The 23,986-nt window shown below is 37.2% G+C and overlaps 1 protein-coding gene across 5 annotated transcripts in view; it reads left to right on the top strand.

Annotated features, from left to right (window-relative positions):
• Nucleotides 1-23,986, top strand: part of sfmbt2 (Scm like with four mbt domains 2) — a 62,462-nt gene that overhangs the window by 8,100 nt on the left and 30,376 nt on the right. For 2 of the 5 annotated variants that reach the window (XM_058417241.1, XM_058417238.1), the window contains exons 2-5: nt 4,819-4,969; nt 12,334-12,428; nt 14,676-14,916; nt 20,434-20,454. In XM_058417241.1, coding sequence (XP_058273224.1) covers nt 4,903-4,969; nt 12,334-12,428; nt 14,676-14,916; nt 20,434-20,454 — 424 coding nt within the window. In that variant the 5' untranslated portion in view covers nt 4,819-4,902. Of the gene's footprint in view, nt 1-4,813; nt 4,970-12,333; nt 12,429-14,675; nt 14,917-20,433; nt 20,455-23,986 lie in introns of all 5 variants that reach the window. The other 3 variants (XM_058417242.1, XM_058417240.1, XM_058417239.1) reach the window with 2 other exon arrangements.

Raw genomic sequence — 23,986 nt, 5'->3', positions numbered from 1 at the left:
ACAGAGCGGTTGATGTTTAGAGCCAGAACAGACACTTTCAGAGATTTGAACTCGCATATATATGATTGGAAATGTTTTGAACGTAACGTCTCGCTGCATTGACTCCCAGGCCCCCCCCCCCCCCCCCCCCATTTGATGGATGTCCAATAAGGTTTGTGTTGTTTTGATCTGGGTACAGAATCCTCAGGCTGTTTCTGATGAAGTGCGACCTAAAACCACAGAGAGCGTTTTTCCCATGGAAATGTCAGCCAAAACACACACTTACTCACACAGAATCTATTTACAGGATAACAGAAATTGTGTGGAGCTTTCTCTATGTATTCCTGTTTGTGCCAGTTGACTCCATGCAAAGTCAGTGTACCTGCCAAGCGACCTAATCACCATAATCAAAACCTGTAGATTTAGTCTAGCTGACAGGAAAATTCTTTGTTGCCAGTTGCTCAGTTTCTAATGATCAGGGTTCTCAGATCAAATATATTTGGTCTACGGTGCGGAAAAGTGCCATTTCAGTGTTTATTGCTTTTCATAGAAATACATTTTAGAATCAGAAAGTCTTGAAAAAATGTTTATGCTATCATTAAGCTCATTAGGGTTTAATTAAAGCTTGTAACGTACCCTATATCACACTGGAGCATGTAAACTTAAATTATTTGCAGCTAATTGTGAAGAAGTGGGCTCTAAAGTCATTTGAAAGATCAAGAAAGATTTGTATTATGGCAAATTAACCAGGATGGCTGCTAGATAAAAATGAGTACACCTTGTTTTAAACACTGCTTCTTGGCAAATGAGTGCCCATTAATCTCAGATGGTCCAGATGGTGTTTTGCAGTTCTTAAAAATAACACTGTAGTAAAGACATACTCCTGAATTCTCTATTAATACATACTCAATAAAAGTTAAGAAATGTCCAAATATTAACGCAGCTAATATTAAATATAGCATCGTCACAATGCTGGGTTATTTTATAACTTCTCTATCTCATCCATTGGGTTAATAAAAAAAGAAATACTTTATTGGGGTGGTACCAAATCAACCCAGTTATGACACCAATTTATCCACTCATTAAGTGTAAGGCTGGGATGGTTAGGTTAAATAAACGCCCTCACATCCATTTACTCAGATATTGTTGCGCTAATTGTTGGAAACTGTTTCCAAAACAAATGTAAATGTTCGAGTTAATACACATGTATCTCAAGTGTTTATATTAAGCTTTAGTTAAGACTTTTAATGCTTGGTAAATCCATTAACAGTTATCACTTTGTCCATGTCAGCTGTATATATTTTCAATTTGTCTTGTCTATTCATTTTACACGTACGTTTTTGTATATACGTACAATATGGTTTTGTGTTAGATATTTTGAAAAGATGAGTAGGCAAAGCAAAAGGAAAGCAAGAAAAGATACACTGAGTAACTGAAAAATGTCCCTGTTTTTCCAGGTTAGATTTGAAGCTAAAGTAACAGAGTAGTCCTCCATCATAAGTAGCTCCAGAGTAGATGTGGAGTGGTCAGGATCACTGGTGGCACAGCTGAGTCCCATAATTTGAGTAATCAGTGCCAGAAGACTCTCTATTCACATTTAATTTCCTTTTAATAACAATTTCATTTCTTCTTCAATGCGGTTGTATGATTGTATGATAATATGCACATTGAAATGCAGTTATATCTTATAATATTTACATTTACAGCATTTGGTAGACGCTCATTATCCAGAGCGACTTCCGAAATGCTTCACTAGCTCTCAGACTAAGAATACTATAGTCTAAAAACTCTGTTGGGAGGAAATTTAGCAAGGAAAAGTTTGATTAATTGTTATATCTTGTATACATAATATATCATAATGGGTATATTGCTACATAATTACATATTTATATGACATTTTATTCCCTCAAGGATGCAATTACCCATTAACCGCTTGGCTGCTCATGTGTTCAGATTTCACAGGAATGTGTTTAAATGAGAGCATAAAGAGAATGGATTCTGTACATGTGACTACACAGAGCAGTATGGGTAACTACCAGTAATAAGGATGTGTATTGTCATTTTGACAACTTGAGTAGTCATCAGGGAAGATGAGTAAGTACCAGAGTATTCAAAATTCCCAGGGAATGAGGAAAGTCCTCGTAACAACCCTTTTCATAGATCCTGCTGTGTTTTTGCCTTAACAGCAGCCAGTCTTTGGCTAACATTTTACCTGCGTGTCTGACTGTGGTAAAGGACGTGATCCAAGTCTCCATTTGTAACTTGACATTATGTGTATAATTGTGAGGAATGGGACTTGGCACTTAAAGTAGACGTATAAGCAGCTTTGCACTGTGTTACTTGCATTGTACTCTATATTACTTAAAGCTAATGAATTTAAGATTTTGCCCATACTAGAAAATTGCGAGCTTCTTGTGGAAACATGTGTTGCACCGTGTCCTTCATCACCACATGGATTAACCTGATGACTGCAAGTGCCAGATAACACATTTAATAAGCATTCTTTGTGTATTGGTGCCATTACACCATTGGTGCATTAACATAATGTTTAGTTGGGTAGACTGTGGTTTGGCACACAGCCCAAGTGTTCTCGACTCTGAGGATGTACTTATCTGCTGCCGTTATCGCTCCTTAGTATTACAGAAGTGTATACAAACTGTAACAGTGTCCTGCTGCTTTTATACACGAAGAAAAAAACAACCCAGGAGCATTAGCAGCTTCACTTAAAGGTGATCTGTGGCTTCTACCAGTAACGTTTTATTGTTCAGTAGCCTTATTCACGTGCTTAAGGCTGCAGGTCAGGCAGCATTGTGTTATGTTTCATTGTGTCCCACAAATGTTAACAAACTTGAAACCCAAAGGAACTTGGCTATCATTCAGAGGAAATGCCCAGCTCTTTCTAAAAGCTTCCCAAAGCACACTGACCATGTTCATTAAACCACAAACAAGTTGATATTTTTCATCATTTCCTTTCCTGTGAAATGTTGGTGTGTTGAATGGTTCTTAGTGTTTATACGGTGTACCAAGTGTGAGTAGAAGTTCCAGCTAAACACCACTTGCCCAATTGAACTGAATTTGAAATGCAAAAACACACAAACACAAAAGGGTACCAACTTCGTGTACAAATTCCTAAAAAAAAAAACAAAACTAGAGTCTGCAAAAATAGAGACTGCGCTTTAACTGTAATTATTAAATATTACATTATACTTGGCACTAGTATTAAAAGCTGTCAGCATTTTGTATAGCACTTTAGGTCTGTTTTTATTGACCACATGCTAGAGTTTTGTTATGCAGACCTGGCAACCCTGGACACTTACAGTATAAATGCAAACAAAGAGGGTTTCATGATTACTAATCCTGCCAGACTGTGTATTTACATTGTTAATAATCCTTTGCTTTCATGCAGGTTTTACTAAATTCAATCAGACTTTTGGCCTGTGTTTCTCTCACTACTGTGCTGTCACATTGCTCAGTGTCCTATATAAACCATGCCTTATAATAAATAGTAAACGTGAGTGAAGGCACAATTTAAAATGGGGCTTTAGCATTCACATAATGTGCGCGCAACACACACACACACACACTCACACACACACACACATGCTCTCATGTATCGTCATTTCAACCTAACAAATCTCAGGGAATTAAAATTTTCCATTCAGAGAGACTGAGGTTAATTACAGAAGTCTCCAAGCCAGTCTGCTGGCAATGATATTAACACATCACACACCCACTTAACCATTAGCTGACTGTAGTCAATTCTGTATCTAAACCAGCTTCACAACAGCACTCAGCTACTTGCTTTGCTTTTTATTAACCATTTTGCCTTAATGTTGTCAGGAATTCCACACACTGTATGATTTTAAAGCCATCTATTTAGCTAACTAGCGGTACAATTTTGGCCTTGAATTACAGACTCCAGGGTGTGTGTGTGTGATTTGTGTAATACGTGTAAGCCACACGTTCCCACATCTAAAGCCAGCGTGATCAAAATCATATTAAAATGAATGATAAACATTTTAAAATGTAGATTATTGCCTCATGCATGCATTTTATGTTTTGTGGTTTGGTACTGGATTACAGTAAGGGTTAAGGGTTTTTTTTTTACCCACACATTTATTGATTTGTCTCGATTAATAATCACTGTCACTTTCTCATGATCAATCCCCACACAGTGAAGACTAACCACAGAGAACAGCAGGAGCACTCCCAGCATTCAGTAAATAGCATAACTGCAGTAGGCAAGTAAAAGGAAAATGAAATTCATGTTGGAACAACATCAATATTTATACCGCACTATGTTTATACATTAAACCAAGGAGTCAAGGACAGAGACGAGATATACTCTAAGTCTGTCTTTACTTGTTTCATTTTCATTCAGAACATGCAGCGGTCCAGTCTCTCACTGAACACCAACTGACCTCAAGGCATTCGTAATGAGATTTTAATGTTATATAATTAGGAAAAGGACTAATATAATTATGATCATATTGTGATTGGATACAGAGGAGAAGTCTGTATCTACTCCTCCACTGAATGTCATGATTTTAGGATTTTCATGTGGATTTGCTATCATTTCAGTTTAGAGTTGAGTCCAGAAAGTCTGATTGGTTGTTTTCGGTTCCTGTGATGTAGTAATGTCTGCAGCATAACAGCATTTCAGCGTGTCACCAGAATCACATTTCCACACTATATAAAAACTGGAATTGGAAGTTGTATGAATGGAAGTTGTCATTTAGCATAATATAATCGTTTTTGCTTTGCTATGCATTTACTGTTGAAAATTATTTTTTACGTTACAATTAAATTGACCCTTGACCACTATGTTTCCAAGTGCAGGTCTCAAATCACTGTGAACTGACAAAGTGTGAAACGGTCATCAGGACTCTACATCTCCAAGGCAACACCCTTCACAAGGAAGCCATGATGACATCAGCAGGGAGGAGCACTCAGAGCCCGTCTAATGGGAGAGCAGAACACAGTCACTCAGGTGAGGCTGAATCACCTTGTCAGGAATCTCACTCTCGAGCTCCTCTGCTCACAGTATTGTTGTCTCATGTGTTTTTATTGTGATTCAGGTCTTGTCCCTGCCCTTGTACTGTTGTCGGTCGTTTCCCTCGTGTTTTCAGTTTGCCCTTTGATTAGTTTGTATTTTTAATCCCCTGTGTCACTGTCTTGTTCAGCGTTATCTCTTCTGACTCGACCGCACTGTGTGTTTTGTGTCACAATACACTGCTTCTTAACCATGTTCCGCTTCCTGGTTAGTTTGTTTAGATACTCCTTGATATCATTGTTTGCTGACCTCTACTTGTGTACCATTCCTGAGTTTGATTCACGTTTGGAATTATCTGTCTGCTCCTTTAATATAATGCTTAAACCTCACTTGCATTCATATCACCACCTCACTCTGTGACACACCTGCACACATACTGCATCCCAAATTACTGCTGAGCCCCAAAACTCTCAGCCCTCCAACCAGTTTCTTTTATTAAATAGCAAAAAAAAAAACCCCACGTTACCCAGGTCTATCTAGTAAGTTAATAAATTTCATATATAAAGTACATTCAAATCAAAAGTTGCCCATAGTGCTGTACATACACCGATTAAGCATAACATTATGACCACCTGCCAAAAATATTGTTTTGATTTCCCTTTTGCTGCCAAAACAGCCCTGACCCGTCCTGCACTGTGTATTCTGACACCTTTCTATCAGAACCAGCATTAACTTCTTCAGCAATTTGAGCAACAGTAGCTCGTCTGTTTGATCGGATCACAGCCTTCACTCCCCACGTGCATCAGTGAGCCTTAGCCGTCCATGACCCTGTCTCTGGTTTACCACTGTTCCTTCCTTGGACCACTTTTGATAGATACTGACCAGTGCAGACCGGGAACACCCCACAAGACCTGCAGTTTTGGAGATGTTCTGATCCAGTCATCCAGCCATCACAATTTGTCCCTTGTCAAACTCGCTCAAATCCTTACGCTTGTCCATTTTTTCTGTTTCTAACACATCAACTTTGAGGACAACTTGCTGCCTAATATATCCCACCCACTAACAGGTGCCATGATGAGGAGATAATCAGTGTTATTCACTTCACCTCTCAGTGCGTGTAATGTTATGCCTGATCGATGTATGTTAAAAAAAATCATCATATGAAACTAAAATGAATCTGAATATCCACTAAGTGATTCATTTTTTACGAATGATTGTGTTGCTATAAATTTACATGGGACAGCAATGAGAATGCAGTCATTTTTGTATGAATTGTACGGTATGGTTAAATTTTGGAATGTGAAGGTGAGGATTGTTTTTTATAGCAGCACAGTTCTGAATAATAACATCTGTAATGGAACTATATTTGGGGTCAGCTCTCTCTCTCGGTCTCTTTGTCTCTCTCTCTCTCTCTCTCTCTCTCTCTCTCTCTCTGTCTCTCTTTTGCTTCTTCACTTTCTTTTCACACTTTCTTCTTTTCGCTCTCTCTTCACTTTTTCTGTAGAACTTCTCTAGAAGAAATTTTGTGTAATGCTTGCTGCATACTTCTCTCTTGGAATAATTTTTTATTTTACTGTCTTGGAGTGATTTTATTTTAAGGTTCTGCATGCCTCATTTTTGGACTTTTGGACAGTCTAAAATAAACAATAGATTTGCAGTATATTAACACACTCATTGTAATAAGTTAGGGTTCCTGCAAGAGCTAATATGGTGGATGCTCCATATAATCGAAGTCTAATAATTAACTATAATAAACAAAAGAATACCAAGTGTTGTTCTATAATGAAGAAAAGCAGACGTTTGTTTCTCTCTTGATGAGAGACAAAAACAAGACAGAAAATGCATGTCACGTTACAGAGAAACCAGAAAGTGCAAACATCTCTGCTCTGAAAACTCAAGTCTCACAGACATGTAATTAGCAGTTAGCAGTTAGAAAGCACATGTGTTGTTCATTAATAAATTAAAAGTAATTATTGAGCATCACATTCCAGGGCCCATACTGGGAATACTGGGAATGAAGCATGGGACATACACTTAATGATGGTAATTAATTTCTTATTGTTTATGTGAAGGCAGGTTATGATTATCAGTTTTCAGAGCAGCGTTGCCTGAATTCAGCCTCTTTCTCTGCCAGTTTATAAAGTAAATACTGGCATTTTATTATGTGTTTTATGCATGGTATATTATCATCTCTGCCACTTTAAGTCAATAAAAAACATTTTTTTACTTACATTTAGTTGGCAGTTTATCAGGCATTAGATAAGTGTAGTGTACACTGCTGAAGATAAGGAGTCTGTGTATCTTTCTGGGATGATTTGATGGTAAACCTGATACCTCATCCAATGTATAAATAAACAGTTAAAGCAGCCAACTATTTTAAAGGTTTAGAGTTGATCCTGAGCACTGTAATTCCACATTGAGCTTTTTTTTTTAAAACTAGTTAGCTTCTCTCACCTCAGGTTCTCTCACCTCTGTCATGTCATCAGTCTGTGTTTACCTGTTTCATGTCTACTTATACTCTTGCGTCTCTAAGTCCATTTTGACACCTTTCATAACCTTTGCTTTTGACCAGCACCTGTGTTTTTGACCTACAAAAATGGATATGCCCATAATTACCTTGTCCACCTGTGCTTTGACCCCTGCACGGACCTCTGACCATGATTCCTGATTAATAAAACTCACACCCGTCCACCCGAACTTGTGTTACTCTCGGCATGTTACAAACCAGTATAGTGGCTCAATTCAGTGACTCATTAAAGCCTTACTCAAGAATAATGTAATGCCTCCCCAGTCCTATAGTCTGTGAAATGTTAAATGTCGAATTGTTTCTACATGATTCAACACTGTGGATGAAATCGAGCATGCTAGGAAATCAAATGATGAAATACTTTATCTCACTGCCTTATTCTGCTGCTCTTTTATTTAATGCACTGTTTTCAGGGCAGCTCAGCTTTCTTCGAAACCCCAGAGACATCGTTGATAGAACTGCATAAACGCATGGCTTCTATGGGCTCCTATAGTGGATTCAAGTACACTTTGTTTTAATGAAAGATAGGATTAGCGCTCGTTAAACAACAAGCTTTTGTGTAATCTGTCATTTTAGGTCTCACACAGATACAGATTCACTAGGAGTCACTGGCTGAATGAGGGTTTTGGTTTTGCATAGAAAATATATCTCAATGTATTGAACAGTGAGCTCTTTGTGCACCCAGACACATGACTTTTCCATACGCCTGGCTTCTCCTCTCAATGTAGTGGAACCTCTTAACCAACTACAAGTCACTGAAACTCGATAGAACATGACTGATACATTAAACATATCAGTAGATCTTCTGGATATCTATCTTAAACATATGAGATGTCAGTCATGTTTATTACATATTCAGCTATTGCCTGAGGTCACTCAGACTCGAATCAGTAATGCTTAGTTATGTCTTCTTACCAACAATTTTACACACCCAGTATAGCTTATTAGTTTGTTCCGGTTGTAACACTAGCTAGTGAAAACTAAGAAGTGAATGATTAATCTTGGAAAATATCTTTATTTGTGCTCTTACTTATGAAGAGAATCGAATAGAAGAAGACCAATAGGTGATACAGATGAAAGAGAAGACACACAAATTTATACTTCATTAACAGGCAAAACAAATCTGAAGTAAAGTATGTGTGGAAGGAGTGTGTGTGTGTGTGTGTGTGTGTGTGTTTTAGCCAAGGCTTGTTAAACCCTGTCATGTCATGACCACTGTAATGATGTAAAGAGATTATCACTGTAAGAGGGACGGACTGAAGGAGAAGTGGTAATTTGCCAAGTCACTTGCTTACGTGTTGAAAAGTGTGATGCAAGCATGCTGCAATACTGTGGTGTATAACTGAGAAAACAAAACATTAAGCATGAGCATTAAATAGTTTAAATACACCCTTTTTTTTTAATTTCAGATGAGTAAAGTGCCAATAGAAAAAACTTTTTCGTATACTTTTGCTGCACATAAATAGCAAATAGCATTCGGCTAAGGCTAAAGCCATATTTACCTGAATTATTAAAGCCTGAAATAATTCACACCTCAGTGTTATTGCTGGTTTGAGAAACAAACCACTAACTAAAAATATCGAGTGTGGTCAGATGATGCAGGGGTGGCGAATACTTAACACAGACTTTGTGCAAAAAAAAACCCCCAAAAAACTTGAGTCTCAAACAGAACAAGTTGGAATCAAAGAGTAGAGTGGGCAGGAAGTTCCAAGCAATGATGCTGGGTGTGTTAGAACCGTGTGTAGCAGCATCACACGCGTTTCCGTATTAGTATGACACAAACAACAAACAACAGCTAAACATCACGTTGTGCTGATGTCATCAAATTGGTGCCCAACAGGAAGCAGCAAGTCATATGTACAGTAAGAACATTCACTAAATTACAGTTCCTGCTCCACATGACAATGCTTTATTAGCTCTAGTATGGGTTGAGGGTTGTGGGCAGGGGATGTACCTGATACCTGGTAACATGAGCAATACCTGATAAACCTACCTGCAGCAGTCTCAGACTTTAAATGCAGTCAGTTTTAATTGAATTCAGTTTTGTTCAAGTTGACTCAAAGCATTCCTGCAAACCATGAGGCAAGCATGAAAACGATAAATAGAGATTTTAAGATCGAAATGGTTTAAGAATACACATTGATTACAGATAAACAATTTGTATGACAATATAGCTGAAAAACTGCCAACAATACATAGTGTTGCATATACAAATACACTGTTTGATTATTTATTTCATGCCTTTTATTTAAAAAATGCTTTAGTAAACTTCCTTTCTTGTTGTTTTCTTGGTTTCATTTTTTTAAACAAATACACCGGTAAACCTGTAAAAATGCAAAGAATTTACATTACACATTTTATAATCGATAGAAAATCAAACAAAAAAAAATATGCAAAATATCTCATGAAATAATGTATCATGATATTGATGTTATCAGATCCTCATATTGCCCATCACTAGGTGAGAAAAAGGAAGTTTTTCAGTCTTTTTGGACAAAGTACCCCAAACAGACATTATAACTTCTCTGTGACCCCAAGGCTTGACCAGGCCACTTTTTTGCTGTAAATTTTGAACATTTTATTTTTTATTTCAGTAATGCATATTGAATGACATTGAAACCATACTATTAAAACCACTGACAGGTGAAGTGAATGACATTGATTATCATGTTACAGTGGAATCTGTCAAGGGGTGGGATATATTATGCAGCACATGAACAGTTGATGTGTTCATCAACTGGATCTGAGCGACTTTGACAAGGGCCAAATTGTGTTAGTCGACTTGGTCAGAGACAGCAGGTCTTGTGGTGAGTTCTGAAACTGAAAAAGTAAATACTGGCTATGATAGTAAGGTTTCAGAACCACAGTACATCTCAGTTTGCTGTGTACAGAGTGCACATGCTGACCCCTGCCCATCACTGAAAATGCTTGCACTTGGCACGTGAGCATCACAACTAGACCATGCAGTAATGGAAGAAGGTTAATCATGGATGTGTGTTTCTCTTACCTGTGGGGAGAGATGACACTCGGATGCGCTATGGGAGGAGGGGAATCTGGCGGAGGTAGTGTGATGCTCTGGAAATGTTCTGCCATATCCAGCTTCAAACATTCAAACAAATATGAGTAAGAAATCATGACAGGGTGTGTTGTTGTAGGGAAATAATCCTGTCAGCGGTTGTGGGAAACAACCCATCGTGAAGCATAGGGGCCTGCTTTATACTTGAAGCGTGACCTTGCGTGTATATGCAGAGGCAGCAACAACATGAGCGACATTGTTCGCATACTTGCCTGCCTATCTTACGGTGCATCATATAGATATTCACTAGAAAACACATCAGAGACAAAATATCCCTGTCTGTCAGGTTTCCAAGTCGAAACCGTAAATGTTTAGCTATTGCATGAAGAGCGGTATTAAAACGTAGCAAAAAAGCTTTCCACTGATCTTACATTCAAAAAGTATTTACTACTCTAGAATCCAGTACACTTGTACACAGAACAGACTTTTCGGTGGGATTGAGGGCTACTTACTGTAATAGGAAGACTGGTTAGTGTTAGCGCTTAGTTATGGTCTAAAAGTATGTCATTTAAGACATGACACTTTGTTGAGTATAAGTAGATGGCTGGGGAAATGTTTATTGCTGAATTTCTACACACATGCAACATGTCAAGAAACTCAAAAGACTCCTCCATCGATCTTCTGTACTGCTTATCTTACACAGGGTTGTGGGGAACATATCTATCCCAGGGGACTCGAGGTACAATGGCACAATCACACAAACCAATCACAGAGCACAAACACACAATACAGATAATTTAGAGATGGCATTCATGCATGACTTTGGACTGGGTGAGGAAGCCAGAGTTCCCTGAGGAAGCCCCCGAACCATGGGGAGAACATGCAAATACCATACCCACAGTGCGGAGGTGGGAATTAAACCTCCAACCATGGAGGTTTGTGGCAAATGTGCCTACTATTAAACCACTGTTTCTCCCCAAAACAGGCATTCAATGTTCATTTAAATGGCTTATTTGAATGTGACGTTTTAGTAACATTGCACAAGGACACAAAACTGGTCGTAGTGGATAAAGGATAAGGCGATATTTCTAAATATTTAGCTAATTGGTTAATAAAAAAGGAAACAAATCAAAAGCTGAGATTGTGAAGGTCTCCCATGACCCCATTTGAGATCTTTCATTCCTCTGGTTATGCCACTGGACCTAAAGGGTATTATTGTGTCATTCATTCATTCATTCATTCATTCATTCACTCACATCTGGTTAGTGCTTTATCCTCATCTGTCCTGTTGTGTGAGGCAATAATACAGGATGTATTGGACACCAGTCCATCACAGGACACATATTTATTTATATTTCAAAAAACAAATTACAGCAGGAAAAGCCCAATATGAAAAAGAATGCGTGTGTAAAATAAAGTTTTCTGACAGTGATTTGGAATCCTGGGGATTTACCATCGCAACTACTGCAGTTCCTTTCCAGAGTAATGTGTGATTAATGCTGGGTGTCACAGTTGAGTGCATCGTTAGACTTAGCACTTTTAGATAAACATGCATGGTTTCAGGTTCTGCACTGCCCACATCCCTCATACTGTTTCGTGAAATGAAAAGAGACGTGAACAGTTGGGGAAGTGCAGGAAACTTATTAGTTCATAAAAAAACAGTTAGTGGCTTAGTGTGGTTACTGTGTCTTGCTTCGTTTCACACCTTGTTTATTTATATCTTAATATAATTTTCCTTTTGACTCGTCTTTATATATTCTCACTGTATGTCTAAATGATCACTTTCTCCCTGTCTTTCTCTCTCTCTCTGTCTGTCAGATATGGAGTGTGGAGATGAAGAACTGGAGTTTAACTGGGATGAGTATCTGGAGGAAACAGGAGCCACAGCAGCTGCACACACCTCGTTCAAACATGTAAGTTCTGACACACGCAGAAAACAGTTATGCTGATAAGCCATGCCTCTCCCTACACACACACACACACACACACACACACGTCAGAGTAAGGAGGTGAGAAAGGTCAGCTGAATTTGGAAACCAGTCTCAGTGTAATCCAGGATCAGATCAAAACACACACTGCAGCCCGCAGGTCTGTGTTCACTAGAGCTTATCAGACAGAGGAAATATTATTTTTAGCTTTTGATCGCTTTCACTTATCAACAAAGCTGTCTGTTTTAATAATTGAAATGTTGGAGGACAAATGTGTGGCTGACCTAAAGTTTTAAATTGAATTGAATTCAGTTCATGAATGAGTGAAAATTATTTACAAGATTCTTCTATTCCTTGGCTTAGAAGTTTTTCCACGAAGGTTTCATAGTGACTACTGCATATACTGCTGGTATCTATACTCATTGACCTATTTATTAGTTACATGTGCTGTGTAAGTGCACTACCAAATCTATCTGCGTATTTAAAAAAATGACCACAATGTATCCATTACTGATCAGATAATAGGCGCGGTACAGCATCATAAGCTGCAGCGTCAAGTGTCTTATTTGTCTTCTAATTGCACAGCTCACAGTGGGTTTAATGGCTTTGAAATTCTTGGTGCTGCTCTGCTGATATAGTAATAGAAAGAAGCAAGAGCTGGTAATCATGGTTAGAGCAATATTTCTAACTATTCATTTATGAAAGAAATGAATAAAACAAAAGCAGAGATTCTGAGTGTCTCTCATGACCTCATTTGAGATCCAAATTCCCCCATTTCTGCTGATTATACCAGGGGATATAAAGATTATTGGCTTTTCTTTGAAACATTCATTTACCCATTCATTCATTCATTCATTCATTCATTCATTCACTAAGTACTCTATTCTAATCGGGGTCAAAGTGGATATGAAGTCTGTCCTGCTTGTGAGGCAGAAATAAACACTGCATTAGTCCATTACAGGGCACTAGGAACATACTCATGTGTCTAGAACATATTAATGAATATGTAATATGTAAAAATGAGAGAGTGAGAGAGAGAGAGAGAGAGAGAGTGAGAGTGAGAGTGAGAGTGAGAGAGAGAGAGATCCAATGATGGACTGGGTGTCCCACTCAGGGTGTATTCCTGCTTCGTGTTCATTATTACAGAGTCCATAACAAAGCAGTTGAATGAATGAATGAATGAATGAATGAACCAGATTTAGAAGCAAGCTGAAGATGGACACTGGTCTTGATCTTTATAGTTATAGTTCTATCAGGTTAAGATTGAATATGAGAATCGTTCAGTACAAATATTATGCAATTTTATGTATATAAAGTACATTTTAATAAATCAAAGACTCAATCAGAAATCAAGACTCAGGAATCAAAACGGATATATATACACACACACACATATACACACACACACAGATGAGTATAAACAGACATACTAATTAGGAACTAAACTGAAAACAGATGGATACTATCAGGAGACACGCAAATGACAAGACTAGGAACGGAAAAGAAACGGTCACAGTAAGAGCGTATACGGACAAAACCACGGCACTCTGAGTGAATTCATGATAGAGTTTCCATGTCGCTGTTGTGTTAATGTCATTTAGAACTCATCGCAAGCACAGGAATGTATTGTGGGTTTTGAAGAGGGACGTGTCAGACATCTTTGGCACTTGTTTGAAACTTGTTGAAACCATGAATTTACAGTGTTTAATGAAAACTGTGTGGAAGTGTTTCATTTTGTCTTGACTTCTGCAAAGTTCACAGTGGCTACGACGTTTGACAGTAGTAAGAAGAAAAGTCACAGTAGTCTTCCTACTGTTTAATCTCATGCTTTGATCAGATCGTTGGATACCTGTTTGCCATCAAGTAATGGGCACAGGCTTTCGTCATTTCAGTTTGAAAATCAGATACCAGCTATCAAAATGACTGTGAAGTTCCTGTGCAGAGCACAAAGTGGAATATTTAAATGTGATTTTTCTCCCTTTCCTCTTGTGGGAGTAACCAGATTTAAAAAATGCCTAAACTTTACTTGTGGTTGAGATACATGCAAAAGGGAAATCCAGTTCAGTTCAGCAAAGCCTGTAAATGAAAATGTCAAAATTTCACCACTTGAAGGGTTTTCCCGGGCCTGCACAGATATGACATAATTTATGAGATGATACACTCATAGTTGGAATAAGATGAGGCTCAACTCTTAGGGTGACATGCGGAACCCGGTGTTTTTGGTTTGTTCAGGTGGAGCTGAGTCTGCAGAGCAGTTTCCAGGCTGGGATGAAGTTGGAGGTGGCCGATAGGAGTCGTGCTGACACATACTGGGTTGCTACCGTCATCACAACATGTGGCCAGCTGCTGTTGCTGCGCTACTGTGGCTACGGCGACGAACGCAGCGCTGACTTCTGGTGTGACGTCATGACTGCAGAGCTGCATCCTGTGGGCTGGTGTGCACAGAACAACAAATTGCTGCAGCCACCCGAAGGTAACACACACACTCATACAGACAAACACTCCCACACACCCCACACACTTATGTGTAATGTACATAGAATGAAAAGTCTTTATAGACTTTATAGTAGCATGAGATGAATATCGATCTTGATTCATCTCTCCAGTTCCCAAATATCTCTCACATTCAGCCATAGATACTCACAGATACATGTACGTATACACACACAATATTAAAGCAATATTTTGTTGATAATTACACAATTTTCCGTCTATATGTAGGCTGGCTTCTTTAATTATTTCTCCATTTAGCGTCTATTTTAATATAGAAGAAATCTCACATTTGTCAGTAATCTTAATGGACCAATAACTTCCATGTACAGTTTGGTTTGATTATTCTACACGTAATTGCACTTTGTAAGTGATTGTTTTAATATGGCTCACTGTGGAATGTACAAGCTGTTAATTAAAATATTTAACAGCTAGAGCTGATAAATAACCAATTAAAGACAGTGACAGGCTCTGAAATATTGTGCCATATTCAATAAGAAGGCAAAATATAATAGACAACATTAATAGGTGTATCTTGATAGCATATATGTAAATGAAAACCTTTTTATTGGTTCTGGCAAATGCTATAGAGGCATTGGAAGTGGGACCTTGTGACTTAAGATAACACAGTTAGGATGTGTACAGTAATAAGGTTGACATTTTGCTCAAGTAGAGATGATAATCAGAAGTGGGAGCCTATTTGAAATGTAGTAACTATAATCATTTAAATAAGATATGACAGATAAAAACAATCTAATCAAAATACATAAATAGATTTATAGTATAATAACAATAGTCATAATAATAGTAATAAAGAAAATTCCATTCGTTATTCAGAAAAATGATGACAGTGTGGTTAGTGTATGGTAATGTAAAAATTAATCATATTTTTTTTTTAAATAAAGATGTGTTGTACTCAACTATTTATGCTATATAAATAATTAAATAAAATAATTAATTACCTTTAATTTATTTAATTGAAATGTAGTACCTATAGTAATTTAAGTGAGATTAATAATAATAATAATAATAATAACAATAATAAATAACCATTATCTATCTATCTATCTATCTATCTATCTATCTATCTATCTATCTATCTATCTATCTATCTATCTATCTATCTATCTATCTATCTATGTGCCATATCTCACTTAAATGACTATAGTTACTACATTTTGAATAAATAATTAAAAATTAATGAAAAATTAAGTAAATAAACTTAGTTAAATTGACAAAATTGGTACTGCTACCTCTAAATGGTTGTCTCACATGTGCAATGACAATAAATGACCTACCTTGACTAATGCACCTATCTGTGTATACAATAGAAAACAAAGAGCGCTATATTTGCAGCACAGGAGCCACTATTGTAAACATTTCTGTGCTAAACTTTTCAACTGTGTTACCTGTTTGTCATGTCTGCTACTGAGACATCTTCTGGCATTGATATGATAAAAACACGAAATAGGACGAAATTATTATAGAAAATGGAGCTCAGGTAGGAAATGTAAAATAATAAGGAAATTATTTGAAATGAAAGCAACATACTCAACATAATGATAGTTGTATTACTTGTGTATATCATAATTATGGATCTAATGAATTTGATTAAATAGTAATAAGTAGCATTAAGATTAATATGTAACACCTAATTTGCAACTGTATGTAGTTAAGATCATATAAGATGAACTTAAAGGTTAAATTTAAGGGATTAGTTTGTTTATATATTACTCTTCCTTGGAGTGTAATATATGCAGGCCTTTTGGTCAAATCCGAAGCTTTTTCGTCACGACTGGCTGTGGTTATTTGCCTGTTCAATATGGGAAAAGGTGAATGCAAAGCAAGTAGACAAACTCATCTATCCAGTGTAGTACCAACTGCCTGAATGTCTACAAACAGACTTTTAGGGTCTGTTTACTGATGCGTTATCTAAAATAAAGGAGAGTCAAATCTACATAAAAGTTAATAGTTAATATGGCATTAGAGGCAAATCACTATGTCATGTCTATCTGAGTTATAATTCGATGTCAATCTGCCTATGGAGCTTCATTATTTTATTAGTTGATGGTGTTATAAAGCTGTTAGCTTTATGTATAGGAACAGGATGAAACACAGTGGATGTATCCATGCAAGATGAATGGTTTGGGTTAGGAATACAAGCAGAGCTGGTTTCATATTGTGGATTTATATAGAAATTTGACATTTGCATTATTTTATATTGTGTACTTTACCATATTTAAAGCTTCATATTAAGTACATCTGTGCACGTGGTCACGATGCAGTAATCACAATATTTGACCTAGATGGATGTTTTTCCCCATGTAGGTATGCATTACACTTTTAAATATTTTTCCTTTTAAGAGGAGGCCATACAGATATAATTTTGTGTAGAAGAAAATGTCTAATTATTTGAAAGACAGCATGGTTTCGGTTAAATAACTTTTATAAGACCCAGATTTAAAGGAAACATCGCGTTCCCAGGCGGAGTAGTAGATAGTAGTGGTAATAAATAATATTTTTCAGTATTTTCATGAAAGGTTAGACTTGTCTGGAGATAAATAGATACATGTAGTTATAAATTTAATATCAGCAAACGCATCAGTCAAAGCACCTTTTCATCTATTTTCTTGCAAAATGATATGACGGATAACATACAATACTTTCCCATGACACAAGCTTTTCTGGAGGTTCAGTGCACCACAGGATTGTTTCCTTTGTACCAAAAAAAGTTCAGTATATAGAATAGAAACTTTCATGAGCTTCCAGTTTGGTGAATAATGAAGTGTCACTGAGCCATAATGATCAGTTGACTCATACAGACGACGACTGGCTCTAATTTCTCCTACTACACACTCACTTCGGTTCAGATCTGACTGTCATTTTCCATAAATTCAGTAACTGATGTTAATCAACATGGCAGGTCTGGGACAATGGAAACTCATTATGGTTATGGTTCAGTGCTTGTGACCGGAAGTTCAGTTTCTGGATCCCAGTAAAGTATTGATGAAATGCTCAGCTCTGTGACTGGGGTATATTCTGCAGTAGTTTGAACTCTTTTTGGTAAAATGGGCATGTGTCATTGAATGCATACGATAATATCTCTGACTCAAACGCTGACTGAGCCCAGACTTCTGTCAACATTCAGGTGTTTGGTGTCAGACTTATCTATTTAAAGGTGACATTTATAAATAGTTTATAAATAGTTTCACTAATATATATTTAAATAAGTAAAATACACTAACGAAGCACTTTATTAGGAACACTATACTGGGTAGATCCTCCCTTTCTTTCATAACAGCGTCAAATCTTAGCAGCATGGCCTCAAAACATTACTTCACGTCTTGTCACACTGTAGAATTGGCAACATGTTCCAGGAAACCAAAAGGTGAAGTTCTGACAAAATTCAAATGCATTAAAAAAACTTCCCCTTAAACACGTTTCAATGATTTTGGCCATGAGGAAGTACACTTATGCATTTAGTATTATGTAATAATCAAGGCTACAGGTGACACTAGTCTATTAGCAGGCTTATCCAGCAGCGTCTTGTCTCTAAGTGTCTTTTGTGTGTTTTCTCTCAGCAACAAATGAAAGCTCTGTTTGTCTTCCTGAGAACAACGACAGCTTTAGAAACAAAAATAGAATAGAGAGGACTCAGCCTCAAATGGTACGGCGACAGAATGATACTGGTGCGTGAGGAAAAAGAGAGGAGGATCTTGATTTCATTATAACATTTTACAGATTGAATACATTACCACAGTAATTAATAAGCAACAGCAACCCTCTCTACATATATTTCCAATAAATCAGTTAATAACTAGTTAATCTTCTTTCCAGTGTGCTATGGATTACATGACAGATTACAGTACAGGAATTAATGAGTATGAATACAGCTGTGAAAATTCTCCAGTCTCTGTCCCTTTCAGTTCTAGAGACGGAGGCGTGGTGTCTGCGCTTTTCAATTGATAATTTTATCCATAAATAATTCAGTCCTTGAGATAAGCATAACGTCTCCAGTTAAGAGTCCGTCTCCTACAATGCCCTTTGTATAAAAGCGCTATAAGAAAGCTGCCTTCGGTTCCTGCTTGATCTTGGGAGGTTTTGCCTTAGTTTTGCCTTCAGCAAGAGAAATGCAATGCAGCTCAGTTGGATTCAGGTCAGGTGATTCACTTGGCCATTACTCAAAATTCCACTTCTTTCCCTTAAAAAGAAATATCTGGGGTTGCTTTCCAAGTATGCTTCAGGTTATTGTGCATCTGGACTATGCAATGCCATTTGATGATTTTTGAAGCATTAGACTGAATGTGAGTTGATCATTGTTGAATTAATCCTTCTGCTTTTATCATCAGTAAAGATCAGGGTAGCGGTTTTTACAAGCCCCCACACAGCCCCCACACAGTGAGAGGAGAGGATATGTATCAGATCATGAGCAGTTCTCTTCCCATCATTTTGTTTGATCATTCCCTCATTTGTCTATAGGATGTTGTTGGAAAAACATACAGCGTTATTTTTTAGTTGTTTTTGGCAAACATTAATCTAGTCTTCCTGTTTTCGAGGCTTGCATCTTGTGGTATACTTTCTGTTTTTACTCTGGTGAAGTCTTCTCTTGATTGTTGACTTTGGCACAGAATCACCTGGCACCTGGAGAATGTTCTTGATCTGGTTGTGTAAGAGATTTTTCTAATGACGCCTAATGATGCTGATTCACTGTCAGTGACAGCTCTTTGGACTTTACATTGAGAGTTACTAATAACAGATTTAAAATGCAGATGCTACACTTGAAATCATCTCAAGACATTTCATCTGCTTAGTTCTAAATGAAATAATGAAGGAATAACACACAACCTGGCCATGGAACAGCTGAGCAGCCGATTTTCCTATTACTTACATATTGATTATTCAATTTCAGCTCCAGTATACTGTTATGGCCAGCTAAAAAAACAGTAGCCTCCTCACTGTTTAATGACCTGAGTGTATAAGGTGGGAATATCCAGAGAGACTTACATTTTTTATTCCGTAGCTTGATGGACATGGGATTTGAGCTCATGTCCTTATGAGTAGTAGTCCGACACCTTAAACACTGAGCTACCACATTCCCAACAAGAGTTTCTGAAAATCTCACAATCTGAAATATAAGGCTGCCTAAAAAAGCCTAACCACATGTCCGTAAGAATCAGTAACACATCACTCAGCCGCTATGCCAACTTTACACACAAATGAATGGAAACAACCTTTATGCCAACTTTATGCATGTTATGCATTATGTCTGTTGTCATGAGGGGCTTTTTGGATAATTTACAAATATCATAATATATTAATGAATACATATATCGTTCCATTTTTATTAAAAGGTTTCTTTTACAGCATAGAAATTTCACACAGAGATCTGCTTTTATAGTGCGTATAAAAATAGTGTGTGTGTGTGTGTGTTTGTTTGTGTGTTTGTGTGTGTTTAGCCTCTGATAGTCATCTTTTGTGTTCCTGTCTGTTTATTTCTTAGATAACGTTTACCTCAGAGCAGGTAAGCTGAGCTTCCCTCTCTCTCTCTCTCTCTCTCTCTCTCTCTCTCTCTCTCTCGCACATGCACACAGACACACACATGCACACATACACGCTCTTACACACTTACACACACTTACTTTTATCCTCTGTCTCTCTGTCTGTTGTCTGTCTGTCTCTCTCTCTCTCTCTCTCCCAATTAATCTCTGCATGGAGAAATAACAGGTGACTGAATTGACCCCTAGTGTTCATGTAAATTCAGCTGGACTATAAGGAAATTCACCTCTGGTGATTTTACTTTAAAATTCTGTCATTGTTTGTTCTTTGTTTCTTTGATTCTTTTTAATTTCTTTTTTTTCTGAGTCTTTCTTTCTCTCTCTCTTTCTTGTTCTCTTCATTCTCTCTTTTCACCATTTTCCCGCTCTTTGTTCTGTTTATTGCTCTTTACGTCTCATTCCTTTCCTCATTTTCTTGTAAGGACGTATCAGTAGAGTCTTGATATCCTGCATACTTGCCCTCATACAGAGAGAGAGGGTTTGTGTGTGTGTGTGGGGGGGGGGGTCGGGGGGGGTGAATTTGTGTTTCTATCTGCATGGGTGTGTATGAGTGAAAATTTGCATGCATGCTTGTAGTTGAGGTTCACCTCATTAAAGTAGCTCATAGGTCATATGAAAAGCGATTTCTTTGTCTGGCCGGTTCTACAACACGCCCTCACACGTATCCAAGCGACACACACTCTCTCAGCTCTCTAAGAAATGTACTAGAATGCTAAAAAAAATACATACTCTGGAACTTTGCAGTAAACAGGTACCATTGTCTAAAATATAGATTATTTCCATTTACAACATGTAAGTAGTGGGGAAAAAAAAAATCCAAGTCTTGGATCAATAATTAAGAAAACAAGACGCTGGATTTGTTTCTGTGTCATTCCTATAAATTGCAGCAATCTTACTCGAGTTATAAACTTCTACACTTTGATTTATTTAGGTGTATGCAGAGCTACTGGGTCACTGGGTGATTTTGAGATCCTCTTGTGAGAGCGAACGCTAAATGTACAGCATGTGAAAGTGAAAGTAGTGCATCTGACTGACACCGTATGTGGATTTAAACACTGGTAAAAGAAAAAAAAGAAGAAGCTTGTCTTTTGCATGAGTGAAGCATGCTTCATGAACTCTTTCTGTGCAAATTGCTGCTCTTATTGGAAACAAATTAAGTGGGATTCATTATATTAATTATTGGGGTGAAGGAGCTTATTTTTGTTGAAGTGAGGTTACATAAATAGTGAGCACTGAATGAAATGAATCGGCCCTTTTCACTGTTTAACTATTAGCAACCTCTGTGCTACGGTTTTCACATTAGTTATTATTGGTTTGTTGCCAGATTGTGTTCGCCTGTTCTGTGTTTTGTCTTTTTTTTTTACACTTAGTAATACCCTTAGTAATACTAAATTAATACCCTTATTTTCTACCCTTAATTTGCATTTTTGTCAATCACAAGCTTTTCTTACCTTTAGTTCCTTATGTGTATGATTACTCTGACCGCCTGTCTGTTGACCTTCACTACAGATTTAGGCTGTTTTTCTTTGCTTGGCCCTATATATAAATAAATCACACACTGCGTTTCTACACTCGTGTCCTGCTTCTCAGTGCACTTTACAGGAACAGGACTTACAGTTGTGCTTGGTAAGTCAGGAAACTACCGTTTTATCCGTGCGCCTGTGGTAAGTGAAGGTCTCAGGCGGTGGTATTGCATGCATATTTCTGGACCGAAAAAGGTTTGAAAATCCCACTGAGTGGGCAGATTTTAAATGTCAGACCCCCTATTTATGCTGCTAATCCAACGTCAGCACAGTGTATTAATATATAACCATAAAAATAGCAAACAAGAAAAAAAAAATGGCCCTGGCACCATTCCATCATTAGCCAGGAAATTACGCTTGCGCTGGCGTGAAATTAAAACTCTAAAAAGAGCCTTTTAAGAAGTTAAAAATCAAATAAAACTTTTGTAAGGATTGATAAACAAAATTAACAAAGACCTCATATGAAGTTTTTTTTCGCTGTGAAGTTTTCATTGCTTTTAATATTGCCTTTTAAAGTTCCCATTAACACGACTAAAAGCTTTTACATTTTATATGCCCCAGTTCCTGTAGTGTGTGTGATGCTAAATTTGTAGAAGTATTAAATATTATATTTCACGTGCTGTATAAAAGAATGAATTCCTCAGCTTGAAAACCTCAATTCCAATCCAATTAAAGCACTGCATCAGCTACAGCAGTATTTCGGTGGCATTTTCAACAGTACAAGCTGTGTCTCAAGAGGTATTCATTGCTTTATCTCACGTGAGAGGAAGTGAAGTGCTCTTCCAGCGAATGGTGAATTGTAGCAAATCAATAGTTGTGGAATTCAGTGTGCAAGTGTACTGGTGATGGACTGGTGTGCAGCATGTATGGCTGTATATTAGCCGGTGTTTCTGGGACAGAGGGATTGCTTTGAAACTACATAGGAAGCCTGGCCTCCTTTAAAATGCAGCAATAAACTGCTTCATTATTGAAATGTAAGGAACATATTTATATTGTTTATTATTGTTGTTGAAAGTCATGAAATAAATGATCAAATATCTGACTGTAATATTGTGCAGTTTGTTTATTGAACTCAAACTGGGTGAATTGCACAGCCTTTGGTTCCTTTGAAGCCCCCGACACAGCGCTGAGAGAAACCTAGCGTATATAGCGTATATGAGCTCTTATGGCAGATTCAATACACTGTGTTTTAATGGAAGGGAACAGTTTTAATGGTTTGTTATAGTATTTCCTGTATATCCCTGTCTTTTGGAACATTGCATTGTCTTTTTCATAGCTGTGTGAAGCATCTGTAACATGTTTGTTCTGTCTTAAGCTTTATGTCTTCTATACATTCTTTTTTTTCTAAATTCGTGTCTTGCTATCAGATAATGCATGTACTGGAAGCTTCATGTGCTCTTCTTCTTCTTCTTCTTCTTCTTCTTCTTCTTCTTTATTGTTGTTGTTGCTGTTCTTTCTTCTTCTTCTTGCTCTTTTTGTTCTTCTTCTTAATCTTCCTCTTCTTATTATTATTATTCTGCTTCTTCATCTTGCTGTTCTTTTTGTTGTTGTTCCTTCTTCTTTTTCTTCTTCTGCTTCTTCTTCTTGCTCTTTTTGTTGTTGTTGTTCCTTTATCTTCTTTTCTTCTTTGTCTTCTTCTTCTTCTTCTTCTTCTTCATCTTAATCTTCTCTTCTTATTGTTCTACATCTTTGTCTTCTTGTTCTTTTTGTTGTTGTGGTTGCTGTTCTTTCTTTCTTTCTTTCTTTCTTTCTTTCTTTCTTTCTTTCTTTCTTTCTTTCTTCTTCTTCTTCTTCTTGCTCTTTTTGTTCTTCTTCTTAATCTTCTTCCTATTATTCTACATGTTTGCCTTCTTGTTTTTGTTGTTGTTTTTGTTGTTGCTGTTTGTTCTTCTTCTTCTTGCTCTTTTTGTTGTTGTTCTTCTTAATCATCTTCTTATAATTATTCTACTTTTTCATCTTGCTGTTCTTTTTGTTG

The sequence above is a fragment of the Hemibagrus wyckioides genome, linkage group LG19, assembly GCF_019097595.1.
Source record: "Hemibagrus wyckioides isolate EC202008001 linkage group LG19, SWU_Hwy_1.0, whole genome shotgun sequence".
NCBI lineage: Eukaryota > Metazoa > Chordata > Actinopteri > Siluriformes > Bagridae > Hemibagrus > Hemibagrus wyckioides.
Note: the sequence above shows the minus strand (reverse complement) of the source record. Positions and strands in the feature narration are given on the sequence as shown.